The 20013-nt window shown below is 42.0% G+C and overlaps 2 protein-coding genes across 4 annotated transcripts; one reads left to right on the top strand and one right to left on the bottom strand.

The window, feature by feature from the left end:
• The first annotated feature begins 222 nt into the window (after positions 1-222).
• LOC132274497 (probable serine/threonine-protein kinase PBL11) lies at positions 223-18777 on the top strand. 3 transcript variants are annotated; one of them, XM_059775773.1, is made up of 7 exons: positions 223-398; positions 665-745; positions 1039-1259; positions 1384-1528; positions 1966-2093; positions 2202-2328; positions 18212-18777. In XM_059775773.1, the coding sequence occupies exons 3-7, from the start codon at positions 1047-1049 to the stop codon at positions 18631-18633; spliced, it is 1035 nt and encodes a 344-aa protein (XP_059631756.1). In that variant the 5' UTR covers positions 223-398; positions 665-745; positions 1039-1046; the 3' UTR covers positions 18634-18777. The 3 variants fall into 3 exon arrangements, with proteins under 3 accessions (XP_059631756.1, XP_059631758.1, XP_059631757.1); XM_059775775.1 differs by having other exon boundaries at positions 223-429; XM_059775774.1 differs by lacking the exon at positions 665-745.
• LOC132274496 (uncharacterized) lies at positions 9495-12151 on the bottom strand. Its single transcript, XM_059775772.1, has 2 exons — positions 10501-12151; positions 9495-10398 (listed from the first exon to the last, which is right to left on the bottom strand). Exons 1-2 carry the CDS (start codon positions 11833-11835, stop codon positions 9583-9585), a joined length of 2151 nt encoding a protein of 716 aa, XP_059631755.1. The 5' UTR covers positions 11836-12151; the 3' UTR covers positions 9495-9582.
• Positions 18778-20013: the final 1236 nt, after the last annotated feature.

Below are 20013 nucleotides of genomic sequence, written 5' to 3'. Positions count from 1 at the left end.
TTTACTATAGTTTAGGAAATTATTTGTCAAATGAGGATATTAGCTGCAAAATTTATTTTAAAATATATGTGAAATCAACAATAAATTTTTTCTAATATTCTTTATTTATTTATATATTTATTATTATTATTTTTTTTTGAGATTGTCTGCGTCATTTAATAATCAAAACCAAAGGATGGTGTGTTTTACTCTTCTCCTTTCAGATTAATTGGGCTGGTAAAGTGAAGTGGAATGGGCCCAACGTTCTCTGTCTGAGGTGGGCCCAAAGATTCTTGCACACATCAACCCTGGTTATCACACAGTATATACGAACCGAGTGTGTATTCAGGCTCGAAATCAAACAGAAGCTTAGCCCGGAGAGAAGGGCGTAGAGAGAGAAGACCTAATCCTGATTGAAGGTCAGAATCATTTGTTTCCCCCATTTAATATGTAGATTTGTATGTAGAATCCAAAATATTCTATCAATTTGAAAATTTCCGTTTCGTTTTGATATATAATTTTTGTTTTTATTATTAAAATTTCATTGCGAAATGCAGACCGTGATCGACTTGTGTCATTGTTACCTGATCATCTATTGTTTCCCAAATCCTGGTTTGATTAATCGTTCATGGTTCTGATTTCTGTGTTGTCCTTGTTTCATTTAAATTTCATTGTTTGGCGCCAGGGAATTCATGCCTTGGAACTGAAATTGGGGAACATCTAATTCGTATTGTGGACTGATATTGTCTTCAATTTCAGTTATAGGGTATTGCTCTCTCACTGCCAACGTAGCTTTAATGATTTTGTAGATTGTTCTATATTGGTTGAAACATTTTAGACAACTTTAGTACTCAAAATCTTCAAATTGGTGTTTGGATTGGCTTCATATCTGTGTGCGTGTATAGGAATAAATTTGTTTTGATGTGATTTTACTCATAATGATGCAATTTATATACAAAAAAATGTAGGATGTATTCGTGAGTATATTGATTTCACATGGTTCATATGAAAAGAAACTTTGTCTGACCATTTATATTCTGCCATACAAAACTGGAATAGGTCCAACAATGGAAGGCGAAAGATTAGATCTTAGGAAATGTTCTCCTGAGGAGTTAAAAGATTTAACTGATAATTTTAGCGAAGCAAACCTGATTGGGGAAACCCAATTTGGCAGAGTGTTCCGAGGTAAGACTCAGCAAGGTCAGGATGTGACGGTGAAGATCTGGGAAGAGGGAGGATTACTTTATGTTGGCAAGAATGAAAATCGTTCCCAATTGATGGTAATAACATTTTTTGTTTTTGATTTTTTTCCCCAGTTTTGTGTTTCAATAATCTTAATTTGAATTTTGTAGGTTATATATGTTGTTCTTGTAGTTTTTCTATGATGTGTTTCTATCTTCCCAGGCAGAATGTACTTTTCTAAAAGAGCCGAGTGTCAACCATCATCCAAACTTGGCCAAGTTGATGGGATACTGCTGTGAAGATGGTCTTTTGGGTGTTGTTTATGATCTTAATCCTTTGGATACATTGCGTAATCTCATAGTTAAAGGTATTAAAACATTTTTCACTTTGATTCTTTTGTCACACCTAGATTTTATCTTATCATGTATTGCTTTGTTGTGCATATAGATCAAAATTTTCAGTTTATGTTTGGAGAGTTTTTGTGGGGGTGAAACATTACTTGCAGAATAATAACCATGATCGCAATACGAACTAATTCTGTTGTTCATCATATCGTGATCTAAGATGACATTTATAGCTTTGCCTTGCAGTCAACATCCGATTAATTCTTAAACTGGGTCTTAAGCTGATCAGATTAGGATTTAATTTGTTTAGTTTTGCACCTTATTGGATATATTCAATTAATTGCTGCAACCAGTACACAGTGTGGTGGTTATTTGCTGCAGGCAGCAGGTATGTTAATGTAATTAAGAAAGTTTCTTCGTTTCTGTTATTTACCAACACTTTTTTTTTTTTTGGGTGTAGATAGTTTTTCCTGGCTCCAAAGAATCAAAGTGGCAATTGGATTTGCACGCGTGCTTGAGCTTTTGCATGGTCAATCACCGGAATACATTGTTCGCAATATTGATGCTGCACATATAATGCTTGATCAGGTTGATTTTGCTGTCTACGTGTTCACTGTACCTAGCTTTGCAAGAAACTCATTTTGAAGAAAAGTATCTTGAGAAATTTACATGACATTATGTTATCCTGAAATGCAGGGTTACAATCCAATAGTATTTGACTTCGGTATGCTTACTGGTGGAGTTCTTGGTGATAAGAGTAGTGCCCCGAACAGATTATTGCTTGGATCTTTTGGTTATATTGATCTGAGGATTCCTGCTTCTGGTATGTCAATTTGATGTTTGTTTTACAATTTTTTGTTAGATAGATAAGTTATTGCCTTCTTTACCATGAGACATATTATTTATGAAATTTTGCAATCACTAAAGAATATGCTATATAGAGGGTTAAAAAAAAGTAGAAATGAGAAGTGAAAATCTAACCATATAAATGGAAAAGACTTTTTGCATAATCATAAATTGTTCTTGAGCACTCTTTTTAGTTGAATCTGCATTGCTGAATGACAGGGGTTTGAACATTTATATTTGAACCTCTCTCTTGGATTTCGCAGCCAACTAAAAACTTGGAAAATTATTCTTATGTTCAAATGTATTACCAAAAAGATGTACAGTGTCGCTTAATGCTTGCTTGAATGATTTTATCAAGCATCATAACTGACACCATAAAGAAGCTAATAAGCATAACTTTTCACATTATAGATGAGGAGGCCCCGGATGACATGGGCCAGATCCGACTCGCAAACATAGCATTCAGTCCGTACAGCTGGGCCAGCCCATAGAAGGACACTGCCATATGGGCCGAACGAGAGTAAGCCCATCAAAGGTGACCAAGGCTTACGAAGGAATAGGCCCAGATCCAGCAATTAGTAAATATCTTGTAAATATCTTGTAAATATCTTGTAAATAGGAGATGGAATGAAATGAAGAGGGATCTTTTTGGGGGTTGAGGTGTAAGAATTCTAGAGAGAGAAAGTGGAGAAGGAATTTCTTGCATCTTCAATTGGCGCCGTCTGTGGGAAACGCATGGAAGTTTGGTTGATCAATGAGGAATATCGAATGGATTCAAACCAATTCGGTTGATCGAGACTCGATCTTTGGGATTTGAATCCAGAGCTGAGCGATTGTGACCTGCTCTGGAGGAATTACAATTCTTGAAGCTTTGGAGTGACTTCAGATCTACGAGTTGTTTGATTGTGGCAGGATCTGACGGATTTAGAGTTCAGACAATTCAGATCTCGTAAACAGTGAGCATAATTCGGAGAATTAGAAGCCAGATCTAAAAAATTCCTACTCACGAAGCTCAGATCTACTCGCGAGCTTGAGATTAATGCCTTTACTCCGTTCGGGAATAATGATAGGTGAAAGCTCCAATCCGATGGAGGCTGTCCAGCAAACAAAGCTTGAAGAGTTGATGAACTTGATTGAAGCTCTCAGAAAAGAAAATGCAGAATTGAAAGCTGGACTGCAACATCGGCAAATACCTGCGGTTTCGCATCCACCTCCGGTCGGAGAAGGAGGTGTTCAATCCAATATCGCGCATCAAGGCGATCAGAACGAGAACAATCAGTCAGCTCACCACCGTGATGAAAGGATGATGGACAATTTGCCGCCAAATGTTCGTCGAGTTGAAGATCACGAAGGATCGACTCACGTTGATCCGCAGCGGGAAAGGTTTGACCGAGAGGAAGTGATGGAGGTTGATCGCCGTCGAGTAGCGTCGCCTTGGCAAAGAGAGTTCATAGAGGAACGGTCGTTCGATCCGTCTTACCGGCCCTCCATGGTTACTGTCACTCATCACGGTTCGGAGGGCAGAACCGTAACTCACAGAGCTACCGCTGGACTCCAGAGAGAGAATGAAGCTCTCCGATCCGCAGCTCGGACGGTGGATTCACCATTCACCGACGAGATCTTGAATGCGCCGCATCCAAGGAAGTTTGCTATGCCAGTCTTTATTCTGTTTGACGGAACGACCGATCCGATCGATCATGTGTATCATATCCAGTTGAAAATGGCCCTAAATACGGAAAACGACTCTTTAATGTGCAAATGTTTCCCTACAAGCCTGGCCGGACCGGCGCTCAGCTGGTTCAAAAACTTGCCTAGGAGCTCCATTGGCAGTTTCAGGGACCTGTGCGATCGGTTCATAAGCCAGTACTATGGGAACAAACGCCCGCCGAAGGACATCTCGAGCCTGTTCACGATGCGGCAGCACAAGGATGAACGTCTCCAGGCCTTTCTTACCAGGTTTAATCTCACTAAGAGTATGGTGATCGAATGCCACCCTTCTACGGCAGTTCAAGCCTTCAAGTTAGCCATGACACGCGGAACTCCGTTTCACACCAGTCTGGTAGTGAACACGCCGGCTACCATGGATGAACTCAATGAGAGAGCCGATGGCTTTGTGCGCCTCGAAGAAGAGGAGGCAGCTAATGCTCGGACAACGTCGCTTGTGTCGACCGAGGAAAAGTCCAAGGCAAAGATCAGGCAGAAGCAGGCTCAGCCGCAACGTCAGACCACTTGGAAGGCCGAAAAAAGGTCCAGGGAGGAAGAGTTGATTACTCCGCTGAAGGTCACTCTGGCGAGGCTGTATCAGGAGAACAAGGACAAGTTTCATCCACCACTGCCAATTAGACAACCCCTCGAACAGAGGGATCAAACTAAACATTGTGCTTTTCATTCTGATTTCGGACATCAGACTAACGAATGCAGGAACCTGAGGAGGCAAGTGGAGATGTTGATAGCTAGAGGGGAGTTTGCGAGTTATGTTCAAGGCTCGGCGATGGAGCAGAATCGACCGGTGGAACAAATAAAAAGGAGTCATAAACAAAGCTCCCACAATTCGCAACCAGTTCGTATAATCAATGCTATCCATGGTCGACCCGAGCCTAGTGAAGAGTCAGATGAGCTGCTCCGGGTGCGCCTGCGGCAGGCGCAGATGAAGAAAAAGGTCGGCAATGTGACCACTCTACACCAGCAGAGCCCGTCAATGCAGATAAAGTTCGACTGGACAGACCTGCAGCGTGTTCAACTGCCTCATGACGACCCGTTGGTAGTCAGTTTGACAGTGGCAGATTGCTTGGTGCGCAGAGTTCTGATCGATCCTGGGAGCAGTGCGAATGTTATGCCGAGGGACACATTTGACAGGCTCGACATTAAACCAGAGAGGCTCAAGCCCACCGGAAATCCCTTATTAGGGTTCGATGGGAAGAGGGTGGAACCCGTCGGGATGGTGGAAGTAGAAGTTCAAGCTGCAGAACGAGCTCTTATGGAAACTTTTGTGGTTGTGGAAATTCACCCCTCGTATAATCTCCTGATGGGAAGAGGATGGATTCACAGAGTCCGAGGTGTACCCTCAACTCTGCATCAGGTCATGAGGTGCCTCGGGCCCGATGGAGATAAAGTAATAGACATTCGGGGGGATCAGGTCGCAGCCAAAGAGTGTTATTCCGTCACACTAAAGCATGCTGGGAAAGGAAAGGCGCCCGTCCGTTCGACAAGCCCCAGATAGCAATTACAGGAACCTCCGCTCGAGCAGAATAGGGTGGAGGAGTCAGCCGACTTGACCGAGGAGCCCCTTCTGGATGTGCAGATCGATCAGTCCAGGCCAGAACGAACTACCAGAGTAGGTATAAGACTGACCAGAGAAGAGCAGCAAGAGCTAGTGGATTTCTTGTCCCACAATGTCGACGTATTTGCATGGAGTCACCTAGACATGCCTGGAATTAGTCCTTCTGTATCCTGTCATTCCCTGAATGTCAATCCTAATTTCAAACCAGTGAAACAGAAGCAGCGAAGATTTGCTCCAGAACGTAATCAGATCATAGCGGAAGAAGTCGATAGGCTGCTTGATGCGGGATTTATCAGAGAAGTGCACTACCCTGAGTGGTTGTCCAACGTCGTTGTGGTGCAGAAGAAAAATGGGAAATGGCGAGTATGCATTGATTTCACCAATTTGAACAAAGCCTGTCCGAAGGACAGCTTCCCGTTGCCTAAGATTGATCAAATGGTGGATGCCACCACTGGGTATGAGCGTTTAACCTTTCTGGACGCATATTCAGGTTATAATCAGATTCCTATGGACCCCGCAGATGAAGAAAAAACTTCTTTTGTCACCGAGCGAGGAACATACTGCTACAAAGTTATGCCTTTCGGGCTAAAGAATGCGGGAGCAACTTATCAACGACTTGTTAGCAAAGTTTTTAAGAATCAAATGGGTAAGATTGTCGAAGCCTATATTGATGATATGGTGGTAAAGAGTAGGAAAAAGGATGATCATCTGAAGCATCTGCAAGAGGTATTTGATATACTAAAGCGATATGGGATGAGGCTCAATCCGACCAAGTGCTCGTTCGGTGTGAGTTCCGGGCAGTTTCTGGGACACGTGGTCAACCGCAGGGGCATCGAAGTTAGCCCCGCTCAAGCAGAGGCTTTGATTAAGAATGCCGAGCCAAAGACGATCAGAGAGGTGCAAGCCCTAACAGGACGAATAGCTGCATTAAGTCGATTTATTTCAAAATTGTCAGACCACTGCAAACCATTCTTTGACACGATTCGGAGCCATGGAAGGCAGGTCTGGGGGGATGAGCAACGACAGGCATTGACTCATTTGAAGCAATATATGCAGAATCCACCAGTCCTGTCAGCCCCAGAACCGGAAGAAAAGTTATTTCTATATCTTGGAGTATCTGGTGTCGCGACGAGTGCCGTTCTGATTCGTTGCAAGGAAGGGGTGCAATACCCGGTATTTTATGTAAGCAAAACACTGATGGAGGCAGAAAAAAGATACTCAAAGGCCGAACGGGTGGTACTTGCACTTGTAAATGCAAAAAGAAAGTTGAGGCATTATTTCGAATCCCACCCCATAGCTGTTCTAACAACTTTCCCAATCAGAACGCTCATGCACAAGCCAGAGCTCTCGGGCAGAATGACAAAGTGGGCCATAGAGTTGAGTTCATTTGACATAACGTATGAGCCGAGAACAGCTGTTAAAGGGCAAGCGGTAGCCGATTTCCTACTAGAATGTGATGCCGAAGATACGGAAGAGGACCTTAGAAGCGGCTCTTGGAAACTTTTTGTGGATGGCTCCTCTAACCAGATGGGGGCTGGGATTAGGATCAAACTGCAAACCCCAGAGGGTACTTCCTTGAGCCAAGCACTCAGACTTGAGTTCCGAGCCACCAATAATGAAGCGGAATACGAGGCGTTGCTAAATGGATTAAAGTTGGCCAGAGAGCTACAGATCAAAAGTTTGACAGTGTATAGTGACTCGCAGCTGATTGTTCGGCAGGTAAATGGTGAGTACGCAACCAAGGATGACATGATGGGGGCATATCGTTCTGCCGTTCTGCGTAGAGCCAAGGACTTTGCAAAGATTGAATTCATACAGTTGCCGAGGGAACAGAATGCAGATGCAGACCGTTTAGCATGCAGTGCTTCGAGTTGCGGTGAAACATTGGCGAGGGTGATTCCAATAGGAATAGTGACCCAGCCATCCATTTTCGAAGAACCGATGGACTCTGACCCTTGGCAAGTCAACGTCATACCGTATGAACCGAGTTGGATTGACCCAATCATTACCTATATTCGAGATGGCGTTTTGCCTATGCAAAGGGATGAAGCTAGGAAACTCAAAAAGAATGCTGCCAAGTACGCCATCGTGCGGAACCAGCTGTACAGAAGGTCCTATTCTGGCCCGTACTTGAAATGTGTCACCCCCGCGGAGTCGCAGCAGGTATTGCGAGCTATTCATGAGGGTGTGTGTGGCAATCATTCTGGGGGAAGATCGTTAGCGCATAAAGCAATGACACAAGGGTATTTCTTGCCAAACATGTCAAGAGATGCGGAGGAGTTCTCTCGAAGGTGCGATAAGTGCCAACGATATGGACCATTGATCCACCAACCACCTGAGGAATTGCACGTAATGGCCTCGCCGTGGCCTTTCGCGCAATGGAGGATGGATGTGGTCGGTCCTCTGCCAACTGCAAGAGCTCAGAACAAGTATGTGTTACTGGCCACGGATTATTTCACTAAATGGGTGGAGGCAGAACCGTATCCTAGCGTGACTCAGACTCAGGTGAGACGATTTATCTGGAACAACATTATCTGCCGCTTCGGTGTTCCCAGAACAATAGTCATGGACAATGGCACAAACCTCGACAGCAGGCAAGTAAGAAAGCTGCTGGAGGAGTATGGAATCAACCAGAAGTTGGCTGCAGTAAGTCATCCTCAGGCCAACGGACAAGCAGAAATCACAAACAGAACCATTTTCGCCTGTATTAAGAAGAAGCTGGAAGATCATAAGGGGAAGTGGTTGGATGAACTCCCGAACGTTCTATGGGCTTACAGAACCACCCCAAGGCGGCCGACTGGGGAGAGCCCGTTCGCAATGGCGTATGGTACCGAAGCAGTTATACCGGTTGAGCATTTAGTCCCCACTATCAGAAGCTTAGCATGGAGTCGGGATCAGAACGACAAGATGTTAAGATTGAACCTCGACATGATAGACGAAAGGAGAGACGCAGCGGCTATAAGGCTAGCATCGTATCAGCAAGTGCTGGCGAATAGTCACAACAAGAGAGTAAAACACAGGGATTTTGCCCCTGGCGATCTGGTTCTGAAAAGAAAGGTGGGGATGGTCAAAAAAATGATGCCACCCTGGGAAGGCCCATACAGAATTGCGGAAGTCATTGGCAAGGGGGCATATACGTTGGAAACCATGGCGGGAAGGTTGGTCAGCAAGCCTTGGAACGCCACGTCTCTGAAGAGGTACTACCAATAAAAGCTAAGTTCTGGCTTTAATTGGATGTTATTTGTTGTCAATCAAATACGTATGAATGAGCAAGTTACTGGAATTTACAAAAAAAGAATTTTCTTTTCCAACGGTCTACTATAAAAACTTAAAGCCAAGTGGCAAGTGGCATTCTAGCCGAGCGCCAGGCACTTAAGCAAGATAAGTGGCAGCTGGCACTATAAGCCGAACGCCTGACACTTGCTAAAAATTTAAAGCCAAGTGGCAAGTGGCATTCTAGCCGAGCGCCAGGCACTTAAGCAAGATAAGTGGCAGCTGGCACTATAAGCCGAACGCCAGACACTTGCTAAAAATTTAAAGCCAAGTGGCAAGTGGCATTCTAGCCGAGCGCCAGGCACTTAAGCAAGATAAGTGGCAGCTGGCACTATAAGCCGAACGCCAGACACTTGCTAAAAATTTAAAGCCAAGTGGCAAGTGGCATTCTAGCCGAGCGCCAGGCACTTAAGCAAGATAAGTGGCAGCTGGCACTATAAGCCGAACGCCAGACACTTGCTAAAAATTTAAAGCCAAGTGGCAAGTGGCATTCTAATATAAAAGAAAATATAAAAGAAAAAGAGAGAAAAAATATGTATGTACTGAAGATAAGTTGAATAGAGCACAACGCATAGGGAAAAAGAGTTCTGTCATTTCATTAATATTGAACATTGAGTTTACAAAAGAGAGATGTCCATCATTACAAGAAGATATGAAATAGAAGAATTCGAAGGAGCCCTAGCTAGACGCCTCAGTACCAACAGCATCCTGGTCGTGCCGACTCGCCTCCTCGGCCCCATCAGCCGCCTCACCTTCATGAGGTGGGGAATCAAGGTGAATGACTGAATCGTTCGGCTGGGGTTCAGCGTCAGCAGTGGCTATAGAAGGAACCACGGTTGACGATTGGGGAGCGGTCAGTGGCAGAGCGGTAGGAGGAGCTGTGATGATCCTTGAGGATGCGATGTCCTGGCACTCATCAAATATACGTTCCGCTTCGGTGGGTTCTGGGTCGACATAGACCCCCAGAGGTTCGATCCCCAGATCCTTGTCTACCTCATCCGGAGTGGAGCTGGTCTGTCCCTCATCCGGAACCCGGTCGGCGAAACCTTCCCGGAATCCTTGAGCATACCGAAGAGCACCGACCCTGGAGAACCGAGCGTGAAGGGCCAGCATCCCACCACCCACTCTGCTGATCGCGTCGATCAGAGCGGTACGCTCGTCCAGAGCTCTTTTTTCAAAAGCCATCCGAGCAGACTGTTCATCAGCTAGAAGGCGCTGGAGTTCTGCCTTCTCTTCTCTAATTGATTCCCGCTCAGTCTGCCAGACGCTCTTCTCAAGCTGGAGGGCGTCCTTCTCATCCTGAAGGGAATCATTCTCCTTCTTCAGGACATCTCTCTCTTGCTCGGCTTTGTCAAGCCGAACCAGCACCTCGGTATTCTTCATGGCAAGGAGGTCGTTTTCTTTATTAGCCACCTCCAGGCTGTCAGAATACTTTCGGGCCCTGGCGTTCCCCATCTCCACCTGCTTCTGCATGGCCATCATCCCGAACAATGTCTGCATAGGTGCACAATAAAAACGGTTAAACCAATAGTCAGAACGGGCGAAGGCAAGACCAAGTAATATAAGAGAATTCATGAGTTAGAAAATAAAAGTCACCTCCATAGCAGATTGGGGAAAGCGACTGAACACGTCCTTCTGGGAAAGGCCCTTTGCCGCCTCAAGGTCCTTCGGAGTCCACATGCTCCTGTAGTAGGCCATAGCGGTCTGGCCATCCTTCAGCATGGTCTCGTTCGGTTTCACGAACGTCCCATCCGTTCGGGTGTACCGAGGGGCCCATGGCGGTAAGCTGGGGATAGAAGGGGGGCCTGAAGCAGAAGCAGAGCCACCAGCTGCAGGAGGCCCAGAGGGAGAAGGAGCTCTGATCGCTCGGTGCAAGAGAGTACCCGGCCCAGAGACCCGGGTCCTTCTAATGAGAGGCTCCTCCTCAGGATCGATTTCACTGTCAGGATGAGGCCTTTTGCCTCGTTCTTTGTCCCGACCGCCCCCCGCAGCAGCAGGAGCTATGGTAGCTGGGGAGGGCGCGTTCTGGTTGGCAGCAGGGGCGCTGGCAACAGGGTTAGTAGCCACTGCGCTCGGGACAGTGTCAGATATGGTGGCTGAAGAAGAAGCTGACGCTGGAGAGGAGGTCGCCCCAGCAGCAGGAGTGGCTGGGGGAGTATTTTTCCTCCTGCCAAAAGAGGGAATCTGAAGTCTGCTCATGTTGTAGCCGAGTGATGATAGCGCTAAGAGGTTGTCTGAAGTGAGGAGATCTGAGCAGGAAGGAATATCGTTCAGAACGTATCTCTTCAAGTAGTTACTCCTATCCCTGCAAACACTATAGCTCAAGTCATCACAAGGTATTCCCAAGGAGCGGCATAAGTAAGTGCAAAAACGAGGAACGCATGTTTCACAGGGGCAGTCATGTTTATGGGATTTGAATTTTTTATAGGAGGAGACAGAGCAGACACCAAAGGCGCTCGGGATTGGGTAACCCTCTGCAGCCGGCGAAGACCAAGCCCCACTAATGCCCACTATGCTATCCCTCCAACCCTTTTCAGATTTTATTGTGTCAGTACATATGGACATCTTCTCGAACGGGTAGAGGTGGTAGAAGGGCTCGTTAATACGGATCTTACTCACCTTATAGCACAGAAGGAGGTCTATGAGGTCGAGGTCCAGATTTCTGTCACGCATCAACAAGAGCATAACAGATATGATTCTAAAGAAGTTGGGGTTGACCTGCAGAGGGGATATCCCCAATCTATTGAAGACATAACTAAAGAAAGGGTGCAGAGGGAACCTAACAACATTCAATTGAAGGTTCGTGAATAAGACTTCGCCGGGCAGGAGGCCGGCGCCGGTCGTAATGTTAACGTCTTGGGGGCAAACCCTAACTTCGATGTTGTCAGGAAGTCTAAGTCTCATACGAAGAACATCCAGATCTACAACCATGGTGGAAGTGATAGAAGAATCTACAAGAGGGTAAATGGAAGCCTGCCGAAAGTAAAAAGAACGAAACTAACCTCGGAGGACTGCAAGATCGCTGGAAGAATGACTCTTGAAGAATTTCACCAAGGAAAGCTTAGCACTGTTCTAGAAAAGAGAGAGACTTGGCTGATGATGGAGACGGTAAAGGGAAGTGAAGTGGAATTCTAGAGCATTATAAAGGCGAGGGGGCCCGAGGGCCGAAGCGTCGGGAAGGCGAGAAATCCCTCGAGCCCCGGAACATTGATGCTGGATCTGACCGTCCACTCCCCCACGTGGTTATCTCGAGCCGTCAACGTCATGATGAGACGCCATCAATAATTACCCCTTATTAAATAAGGGGCAATTATGGGGGCAGTTGAGGAGGCCCCGGATGACATGGGCCAGATCCGACTCGCAAACATAGCATTCAGTCCGTACAGCTGGGCCAGCCCATAGAAGGACACTGCCATATGGGCCGAACGAGAGTAAGCCCATCAAAGGTGACCAAGGCTTACGAAGGAATAGGCCCAGATCCAGCAATTAGTAAATATCTTGTAAATATCTTGTAAATATCTTGTAAATATCTATAAATAGGAGATGGAATGAAATGAAGGGGGATCTTTTTGGGGGTTGAGGTGTAAGAATTCTAGAGAGAGAAAGTGGAGAAGGAATTTCTTGCATCTTCAATAGAGTAAAAGATCCTAGACGCTAAAAAAATCCTCCCACAACTTGAGAGGTATTCTGATATTTCTAAGGGTGACCTAGTTAGGGAAAAATACACGGACCTCTCCTATGTTTTGGATAATTACACTTACCTCCCTTTTAAGTAACGGGCGTTAATGCTCGCCTACAGAGTTTAAGAATTTACTATACTGAAATATGGCTGCGATTTCACATTAATCTTCTAAATACAATGAGAAAATAATAAATATTATCACTTATATAAAAATAAAATAATAAATATTAGGCATTATTACATATAAATGGTGCTAATGACCCATATTTACTATTTGATGGAGTCAAAGTCTCATAGTTTCGAAAAAATAAAGACATGGAAAAACACTGTTTACCCTCACTGAGGTACCACTTTTAGGCACATAAGTACCATTTTTTGTGCATACAGGTATCAAAACAAAAGTGGTACCTGATGCACAAAAAGTGGTATCTCCGTGCACAAAAAATGGTACCTATATGTCTAAAAGTGGAACCTCAGTGAGGGTAAACAATGTTTTTCCATGTCCATATCAGCATTTTGGTCAACTTCATTTTTTTGAAATTATGAGACTTTGACTTCATTAAATGGTAAATATGGGTCATTAGCACCATTTATATGTAATAATCCCTAAAAATTATTATAATAGCTCGAGTTCAGGTTGCACATCTCTCAACCTTAGCCTAAATTGAAATGGGATCTATTTAAGAGACATATATCCAAGCCCATCTTAGACAATGAAAAAACCTATCGCGACTCAACCTCAGTTTGGGTTGGGTTAACTCACCCAACAAACCCGTAGCAGGATATGGCTCCACCCATGTTGAATATGCTAAAAATCGTTGCCACCCCCCCCCCCCCCCCAAAAAAAAATTATTCATACAAGAGGTAAGCTTGCACATTTTGAAGCTATAAAGATGAAAATGAATCAATAAAATTATAATGGATCTAGAATAAAGAACAATTTTGTTATTCGTTTTGGCTACAAAAAAGTCATGGGCTATTGATTGTAGAAAAGGGTGAATGAAAGAAATAATAAAGACGTTATATGATGCTAAGAGAGATGGATATGTGTGTGTGTGTGTGTAGAAAGAGAAGTCTTAATATTGATCTTTTTGCCCTAAAAAGTCATCTTTACCTTGCAAAGGTCCAAGTACTCGTCATGTGGAAGCGATGGTTTCTTAGATGTTTGATATTGTCATCTTTATCTTTATTTCTAGCTTTGATGAAGTTGTAGCTCTAATCTGCTTGCATACATACATATCCATATAGTGGTGAAAAGAGGAAATCCCCTTTCATTTGTTAAAGAATTTCAATAAAGTTAGTTTTCATTTGTTTCCGAGGGGCCTTTGTTTTCATAAAGTTATTGAGTATTGACATTGAGTGGAAGTTTGATGAATTCCAGTTTTGAAAAAAATCTAAATAAAAGAAGATGCCTACCATATTGTGATGTTGTGGCTCAAATTTTGTGCAACCCAATTTTGACCCGAAAAATGTGCTTTGTGTGGAAATTGCTTTTGATGTATTTTCCGTTTGCAGGTCCTGGGCCCTATTTAGTACTTTGTTGTGGCCTTATATATAAGGGCGTTTATGGTTTTCTAAACATATTAGATTCAAAGCTCAGGATAGTAGGGATATTCGTTTTTGGGGAGATCTTTGGTGTGGAGATCGTCCTTTAGCTTGTTTTTTCCCCAAATTGTTTAGGATTGTTGTGGATAGGCATGCCTTGGTTGCGGATTGCTATCGGCTTGATAGCGGGAGGCTAACCTAGGATGGGCATTTTTCAAGACATTTTCAGGATTGGAAGTTGGATGACGTCTATGGTTTTCTGGTGCTCTTGTATAGTCAGGAGGTTGGCGGCGGAGGCCCGGATTCTATTGTTTGGGTGCCTTCTTCTCGGGGAAGATTCAAAGGGAGGTCTCTGTTTAGATGTCTTTCGGTCTTGGCCCGGACTTCCTTTCCATGGAAGGCGGTGTGACGATCTAAGGCGTCACTCAAGGTGGCTTTATTTGCTTGGACAGTGGTTTGAGGTAAGATTTTGACGCTTGACAATCTGAGGAGGAGAAAGCAAATCACTGTTAATTAGTGTTGCTTGTGCAAGTGTAATGGAGAGTCAGTTGACCATCTTCTTCTGCATTGTCCAGTGGCATATGATTGTTGGAGCCTTTTGTTTGGTCTATTTGGTGTTCCGTGGGTCATGCCTAGATCCGCGAGAGGTTTGATGGATGCTTGGAGAGGGTGCTCTGTGGGACCACAAGCCCGAGATTATTGGAGGGTGGTGCCTTTGTGCCTTTGGTGGTGTTTGTGGAGGGAGCGGAATAGAAGATCCTTTGAAGGGGAGGATTCTTCGATTGTTGTTCTTAAATCTTTTGTCATTAGCTCTCTTTTTTGTTGGGTTTCGGGTAGACATTGTTCATCCCTAGAGGAGACAATCGACTTTCTGGGTTCCTTGGGGCCTTTATGGCCTGTGTGTTGTTCTTGGGGCACGTTGCCCTTTTGAACGCTTGTTTAATGCGTATTTTTAATTATCAAAAAAAGAAGAAGATTTGATCCTCAAGGTCCGATTAGTGGTGATCACCAACTACCACAAGTTCCATTTGGATGTGAAGCTGTAGCGGCTTTGTCTGTTCTAGCAATCAAGAACGTCTTCCTCTTCTTCTACGAAGAACATTGACAACCAAAACTAGGTGAAATATGTTAATTGTCATCAACAACAGCGGTGATTCTATCATTAGACTTCTAGAGAGGGGCATGTTATATATTATTACTTGGAAAATCCATTCAACCTTTCCGTTGTAATTTTGTAGGTGACTTTCTGATTTCTAGTGAAACCCTAGCTGCTGGCACAGTGGCAGGAGAAATCTTCGCTTGCTACACCTTTAGATCATTTGGATTAGGTTACATAGAGCCATCAATCCAAAACAGTAAGTCGTTGGTTTCTCTCTCTTTTAGAAGATATTGGGTTTGTCCAATCAAATTTATTTATGTAACTTTTTTATAAAAAAAAAGTTTGTTGAGGAATTTGTTATTGTGAGTATCAATGGAGGATTTAATTAGAAACAAAAAAATGGAAATGCTACAATGGTGAATTGGTTAACACAAAAAAAGGGAGGGAGTGGGTTAAAGGGTATATTTTAATTTTTTATATCTCCAAATACTGTTATCATCTTTTCGGCCGTGGGAAGGAAAAATTCGTCATAATGTCAAATTTTTTGACAATTCTAACGGCTAATTAACAAGATAGGGGTCATCAAGCACACACGTCAAACCTGACGAGGAGATGGAGTAATCAGGCCCTTTGCCGACCAGCATGTGTAATTAGGGCAAACCTCGGGATTGTCAATGTAATTTACCTTATTTATTGAATAAGAAAATATTTTTTAAATGGTTTTAGTGCATATGTTCATGTTGAGATTTGGTGAAATTTTGTTCAATGGAATTTGTGACAACATGTTATGAAATTTCAAACCTGCCATTTTTAAGGAAAGCTTACAAGCTCGGAAGCATGGATACTTCTCTAGGTGTCGCACAATCAGACATGCATGGGACACAACTAGAAGTGTCTCGGAATTTGATTTTTTAATTTTTTTCCTTTTTGGACACCATGGGGACATGTTTTGGGTACTTTCAAGATGTGAAGGGTTAATTCTGTAAATATTTCTTTCAGAAGGAAAAAGTTTTGATGCAAGTTTAAAATATATTATGGTTTATTTGAAAAAAGATATAATTTTTTTAAAATAAAAGTAAAAATAATGAGCTCTTCAGCACAAATTAGTAATTCCATTCATGATAACATGGATAAAATGAGTATAAGTTTTTTTTCTTCTTCTTCTTTTTGCATATAATATAATTTTTTTTTTTTTTTTTTGACATATCGGTGTCCTCTTTTTATATTTGTCATATCGCCATGTTCGGATTGTGTCGTATTCGTGTCCTTGTCCATGCTTGCTAGGCCGCAGATAATGCTAGACTTAGAATGTTAATATATTTCAGTGTTGGGCCATCTGTCAATTATAATAAAATAATCATTTTTCTAAAGGGCGGTTTTGATTTTTGAAGTACTTGATGAGGCAAACTGCAGCAAAAAGGCCTTGAATTGTACATGTCTCCCCAGAGGCATGTGCTTTATTGCACTAAGCAGCATCTGTGGATGAAGGGTGCATTTTCGTGTCCAAGTCGCTGAAGCGTGCAATCTTTTATCTATTGCCTTTTTTTTTCTTTTTTTTTTCCCTTTGACGGGTTATAGTGGTGGTTTATAGAAACATTACTGTCAGAAGGCTGCTAGGTCTCTTTTTAAGTCATGAAGGTCCAGTTTGAAGAGGTGAGATCAATATATTAAAAAGAGCAGCTTGATGGTGATAGCTTATTTGGCCAATTCTCCCACATTTATAAGTAGTGGATCAAGAAACTTTACCAACCAATATAGAATTGAAAGGAAAGACTGATCCTTCCACGTACTTCCATGTAGCACTCACAAATTAAGCTTTGTAGTGCACACTGATTACAGTCATTCCAACTACCAACACATAACAGATGGTAGGCTAAAAATCCATAGCGCAACGGCCCGCCCCCACCCCCCCCCTCCCCAAAACCAACAGCTGAAACTCTTTTGTAAGCAATACTGACGACAGAATTATGGCATTGAGATGGGCTCAGCGTGCAATGTATATCATGGAGGCACTTTATCCTTTTCTTTCTTTGGAAAATTACTTTAAAATGAAAATTTTAGTCAATACACATATTAGTGAGATAACATCATGTGAACCCACGTGAATTTGTTGACTGTCACCTTTCAATTCCCGATTTTTTTTATCTGATTTTCAATATATGATATCATAATTTTGGGAGTGGAAGCTGATCGTCCTATTCTCTTTGCTTCGTACTTTCTGGTTTATCCTGTGGGGAAAATGTTTAAGCATGAGACTTGAATTGATTATTTATTTATATATTTACTTGCTTAGCATGAGATTTGGATTTAAATTGATTTGGCTACTTATGTTTGTGATATTTTGCAATGCTACAAATTACAATGGTCTTAATTTTCCTTCTCCTAAATTCTTTTAAAGACTCATTGGAACTTGCAAAGCTCCCGTAGCTGGGAAACTTTCTTTTAAGTACCTTAATGAGGATGATCTACCGGGGTAAGCCACTAATCTGTTTTTGAACTTCATTTATACTAAAAGGTTGAAGTATTACTTCAATAATTTTTGTGAGCCCTAATGTTATTTTACTAGAGTTTATTACACTTACCTTCCCTTTAGTTAGGGTTTATTACACTTACCTCCCCTGTGTTTAGCATTATTACCGTTACCCTCATTTTAGTTTCATGTGTTTAACAAAACGACCCTTGCCGCCAGGTTCACTATCTGCAGGGTTCGTTACTAGAAGGGAGGTAACTATAATAATCCAAAGCACGGGATGTACGTGTAATAAACCCTAATTAGAGGGGAGATCAGCGTAATATACTGCATGCATCAATTTTCAATCTGATTTCACTTTGCATAGACATTATACGTTTTAGTCCTGCCTAATTAATTCAGTTTGTCCAGTATAATAGTTGAGTTGAATTTTTTTACTATCTTAATTTATTTTTGCAACTTAAATTTTGACATTAGTTTCGTAATGGAAATGTCAAATCCCCTGCAACAGGTGTATTTATGCCAAGAACCGATGTCTTTTCGTTTGGTACTTTACTTTTGGAACTCATATCCAAAAGAGTTCGTGCGAAGAATAATGAAATTCGACTTCCCGTGCACATGTTGCTAGAGAAAAATGAACTTCCATGTCCTGTGCACATGTGGGCAGAGAATGCATACACACAGCAGAAACGGAAGAAATCAATCTTCAGCTTTGGCCCCTCAAAGATTTCTCTTGTACGTGAAAGCCTTGAAAAAGATTTCGGGTTCAATCAGAGAGATGGATGTAAAATTACCAAGCTAGCGATGGGCTGTGTGCAAAAAGAGATACACTGCCGGGGCAAAAAAGTGAGACCCCGCCCAACAATGAAGGAAGTTGTTCAAATTTTGGGGGATCTATATGCTGTTCATCATCATAAAGATGTGGGTTTTTAATCTGATGTTTCTAGGTGCTCTGTACAGGTGGAAGATTCAGTTTATTATTCTTCAAGCTAATCTGATTCTGGAAAACTCTGATGATCACTGTAACAATACTTTACTTTGTTTTCATCTAATTTTACGTTCCTTGTATTATGTGCATTCTTCTGACTAATGTTCATATCGATTTGCGTCTGATGATTTACTTTCCTTTGTATTATGTGCAAACTATTTAGTGTGTGGAAAAAATAATATTTGAAGCGATTTTTGCATGAACTGATGAAGTAGCGAAAATGATATGACGCGGTCTCTACTCACTAGGCTATGTAACCTTGGCCTGAGTTGCAGTATTTCTTCAATTCTACTATTAGGGTTCCTAATAAAAGATTATTCTGCTTCTTGCTGCAAAACTCCAACTCGCCCACCGGATTGAGGGAAGAAATCAACCATTGCCGCTGCTCTGTTCCTACTTGCTAGGGCTGCTTCCGGATTAGTGCTCAGACAACTGTAATTAACAGATAACGGTTTGGCTCATTTTGATTGCTTATTTACATGAGAAAACTACACTTAAATAGAGTTGAGAGTTTTAAATAACAAAATTGTCTATTTTAAAAGCTCATTTTTCACTTTAGTTGGATTAAGTAAAATATATCAGTTTGGTAGCTCGCAAGGCTCATAACCTTGAGGTCACGGGTTCAAATCCAAGTCTAAAATACACTCCAAAATACTACTACTTAAATTATTCTCCTTAAATCAAGTACTTTCTTGATATAATTTATTTACTTAAAAAAATTAGGAAAATAAGATCTTTTCTTTAATTTTGAATCATACTGCTGCAACTTTTTATATATAATATATATATGTATATGTATATATACACACGAGAATTTTTATAAACAATAAAAATTCAATATAGTAAAAAATGGGGCAATTAAAGAGTAGATCCCTATAAAAAAATAATTAAACCCTATTATGGGGAAGAATAAATCTTATTTGGTGTGATGTATGTGTTGAGATGATCATCATTTGGCTCAATTTTTATATACACGCGAGTAATGATACTTGCACTGATTTGTTGCACCGAATGTTTCTGATTGTTTATTTATGCATAGTAAATGTAAATGGAGGGCCCATTTTCTTTATTTATACATAAATGAATCAATTAAAAGAAATAAGTCTGACAATTCATTACAACAAATCACATAAATAAAGAAGTGGAGCCCTCCAATTACATGTACTATGCAGCATAAATAACCAATCAGAAACATTCGGTGTAACAAATCAGTGCAAATATCATTACTCTTTTTTATATAAATAAATAAATACTTAAACTCTTTGCAAATTTAATAATAGTATAGATAAAAACTCAATTAATAAATATTTTTTTATATAAATAAA

The sequence above is a fragment of the Cornus florida genome, unplaced genomic scaffold (assembly GCF_030987335.1).
Source record: "Cornus florida cultivar Cherokee Brave unplaced genomic scaffold, ASM3098733v1 CherokeeBrave_3.0.0_Hap2_Chr09, whole genome shotgun sequence".
Classification (NCBI taxonomy): domain Eukaryota; kingdom Viridiplantae; phylum Streptophyta; class Magnoliopsida; order Cornales; family Cornaceae; genus Cornus; species Cornus florida.
Note: the sequence above shows the minus strand (reverse complement) of the source record. Positions and strands in the feature narration are given on the sequence as shown.

Coding starts and splice junctions, on each gene's coding strand:
- LOC132274496 (XM_059775772.1), bottom strand. CDS start 11,835: ATGGTTGTAGATCTGGATGTTCTTCGTATGAGACTTAGACTTCCTGAC. Junction 10,399..10,500: donor TTCCCCAATCTGCTATGGAG/GTGACTTTTATT, acceptor GCACCTATGCAG/ACATTGTTCGGGATGATGGC.
- LOC132274497 (XM_059775774.1), top strand. CDS start 1,047: ATGGAAGGCGAAAGATTAGATCTTAGGAAATGTTCTCCTGAGGAGTTA. Junction 2,094..2,201: donor CACATATAATGCTTGATCAG/GTTGATTTTGCT, acceptor CCTGAAATGCAG/GGTTACAATCCAATAGTATT. Junction 2,329..18,211: donor TCTGAGGATTCCTGCTTCTG/GTATGTCAATTT, acceptor CCCCTGCAACAG/GTGTATTTATGCCAAGAACC.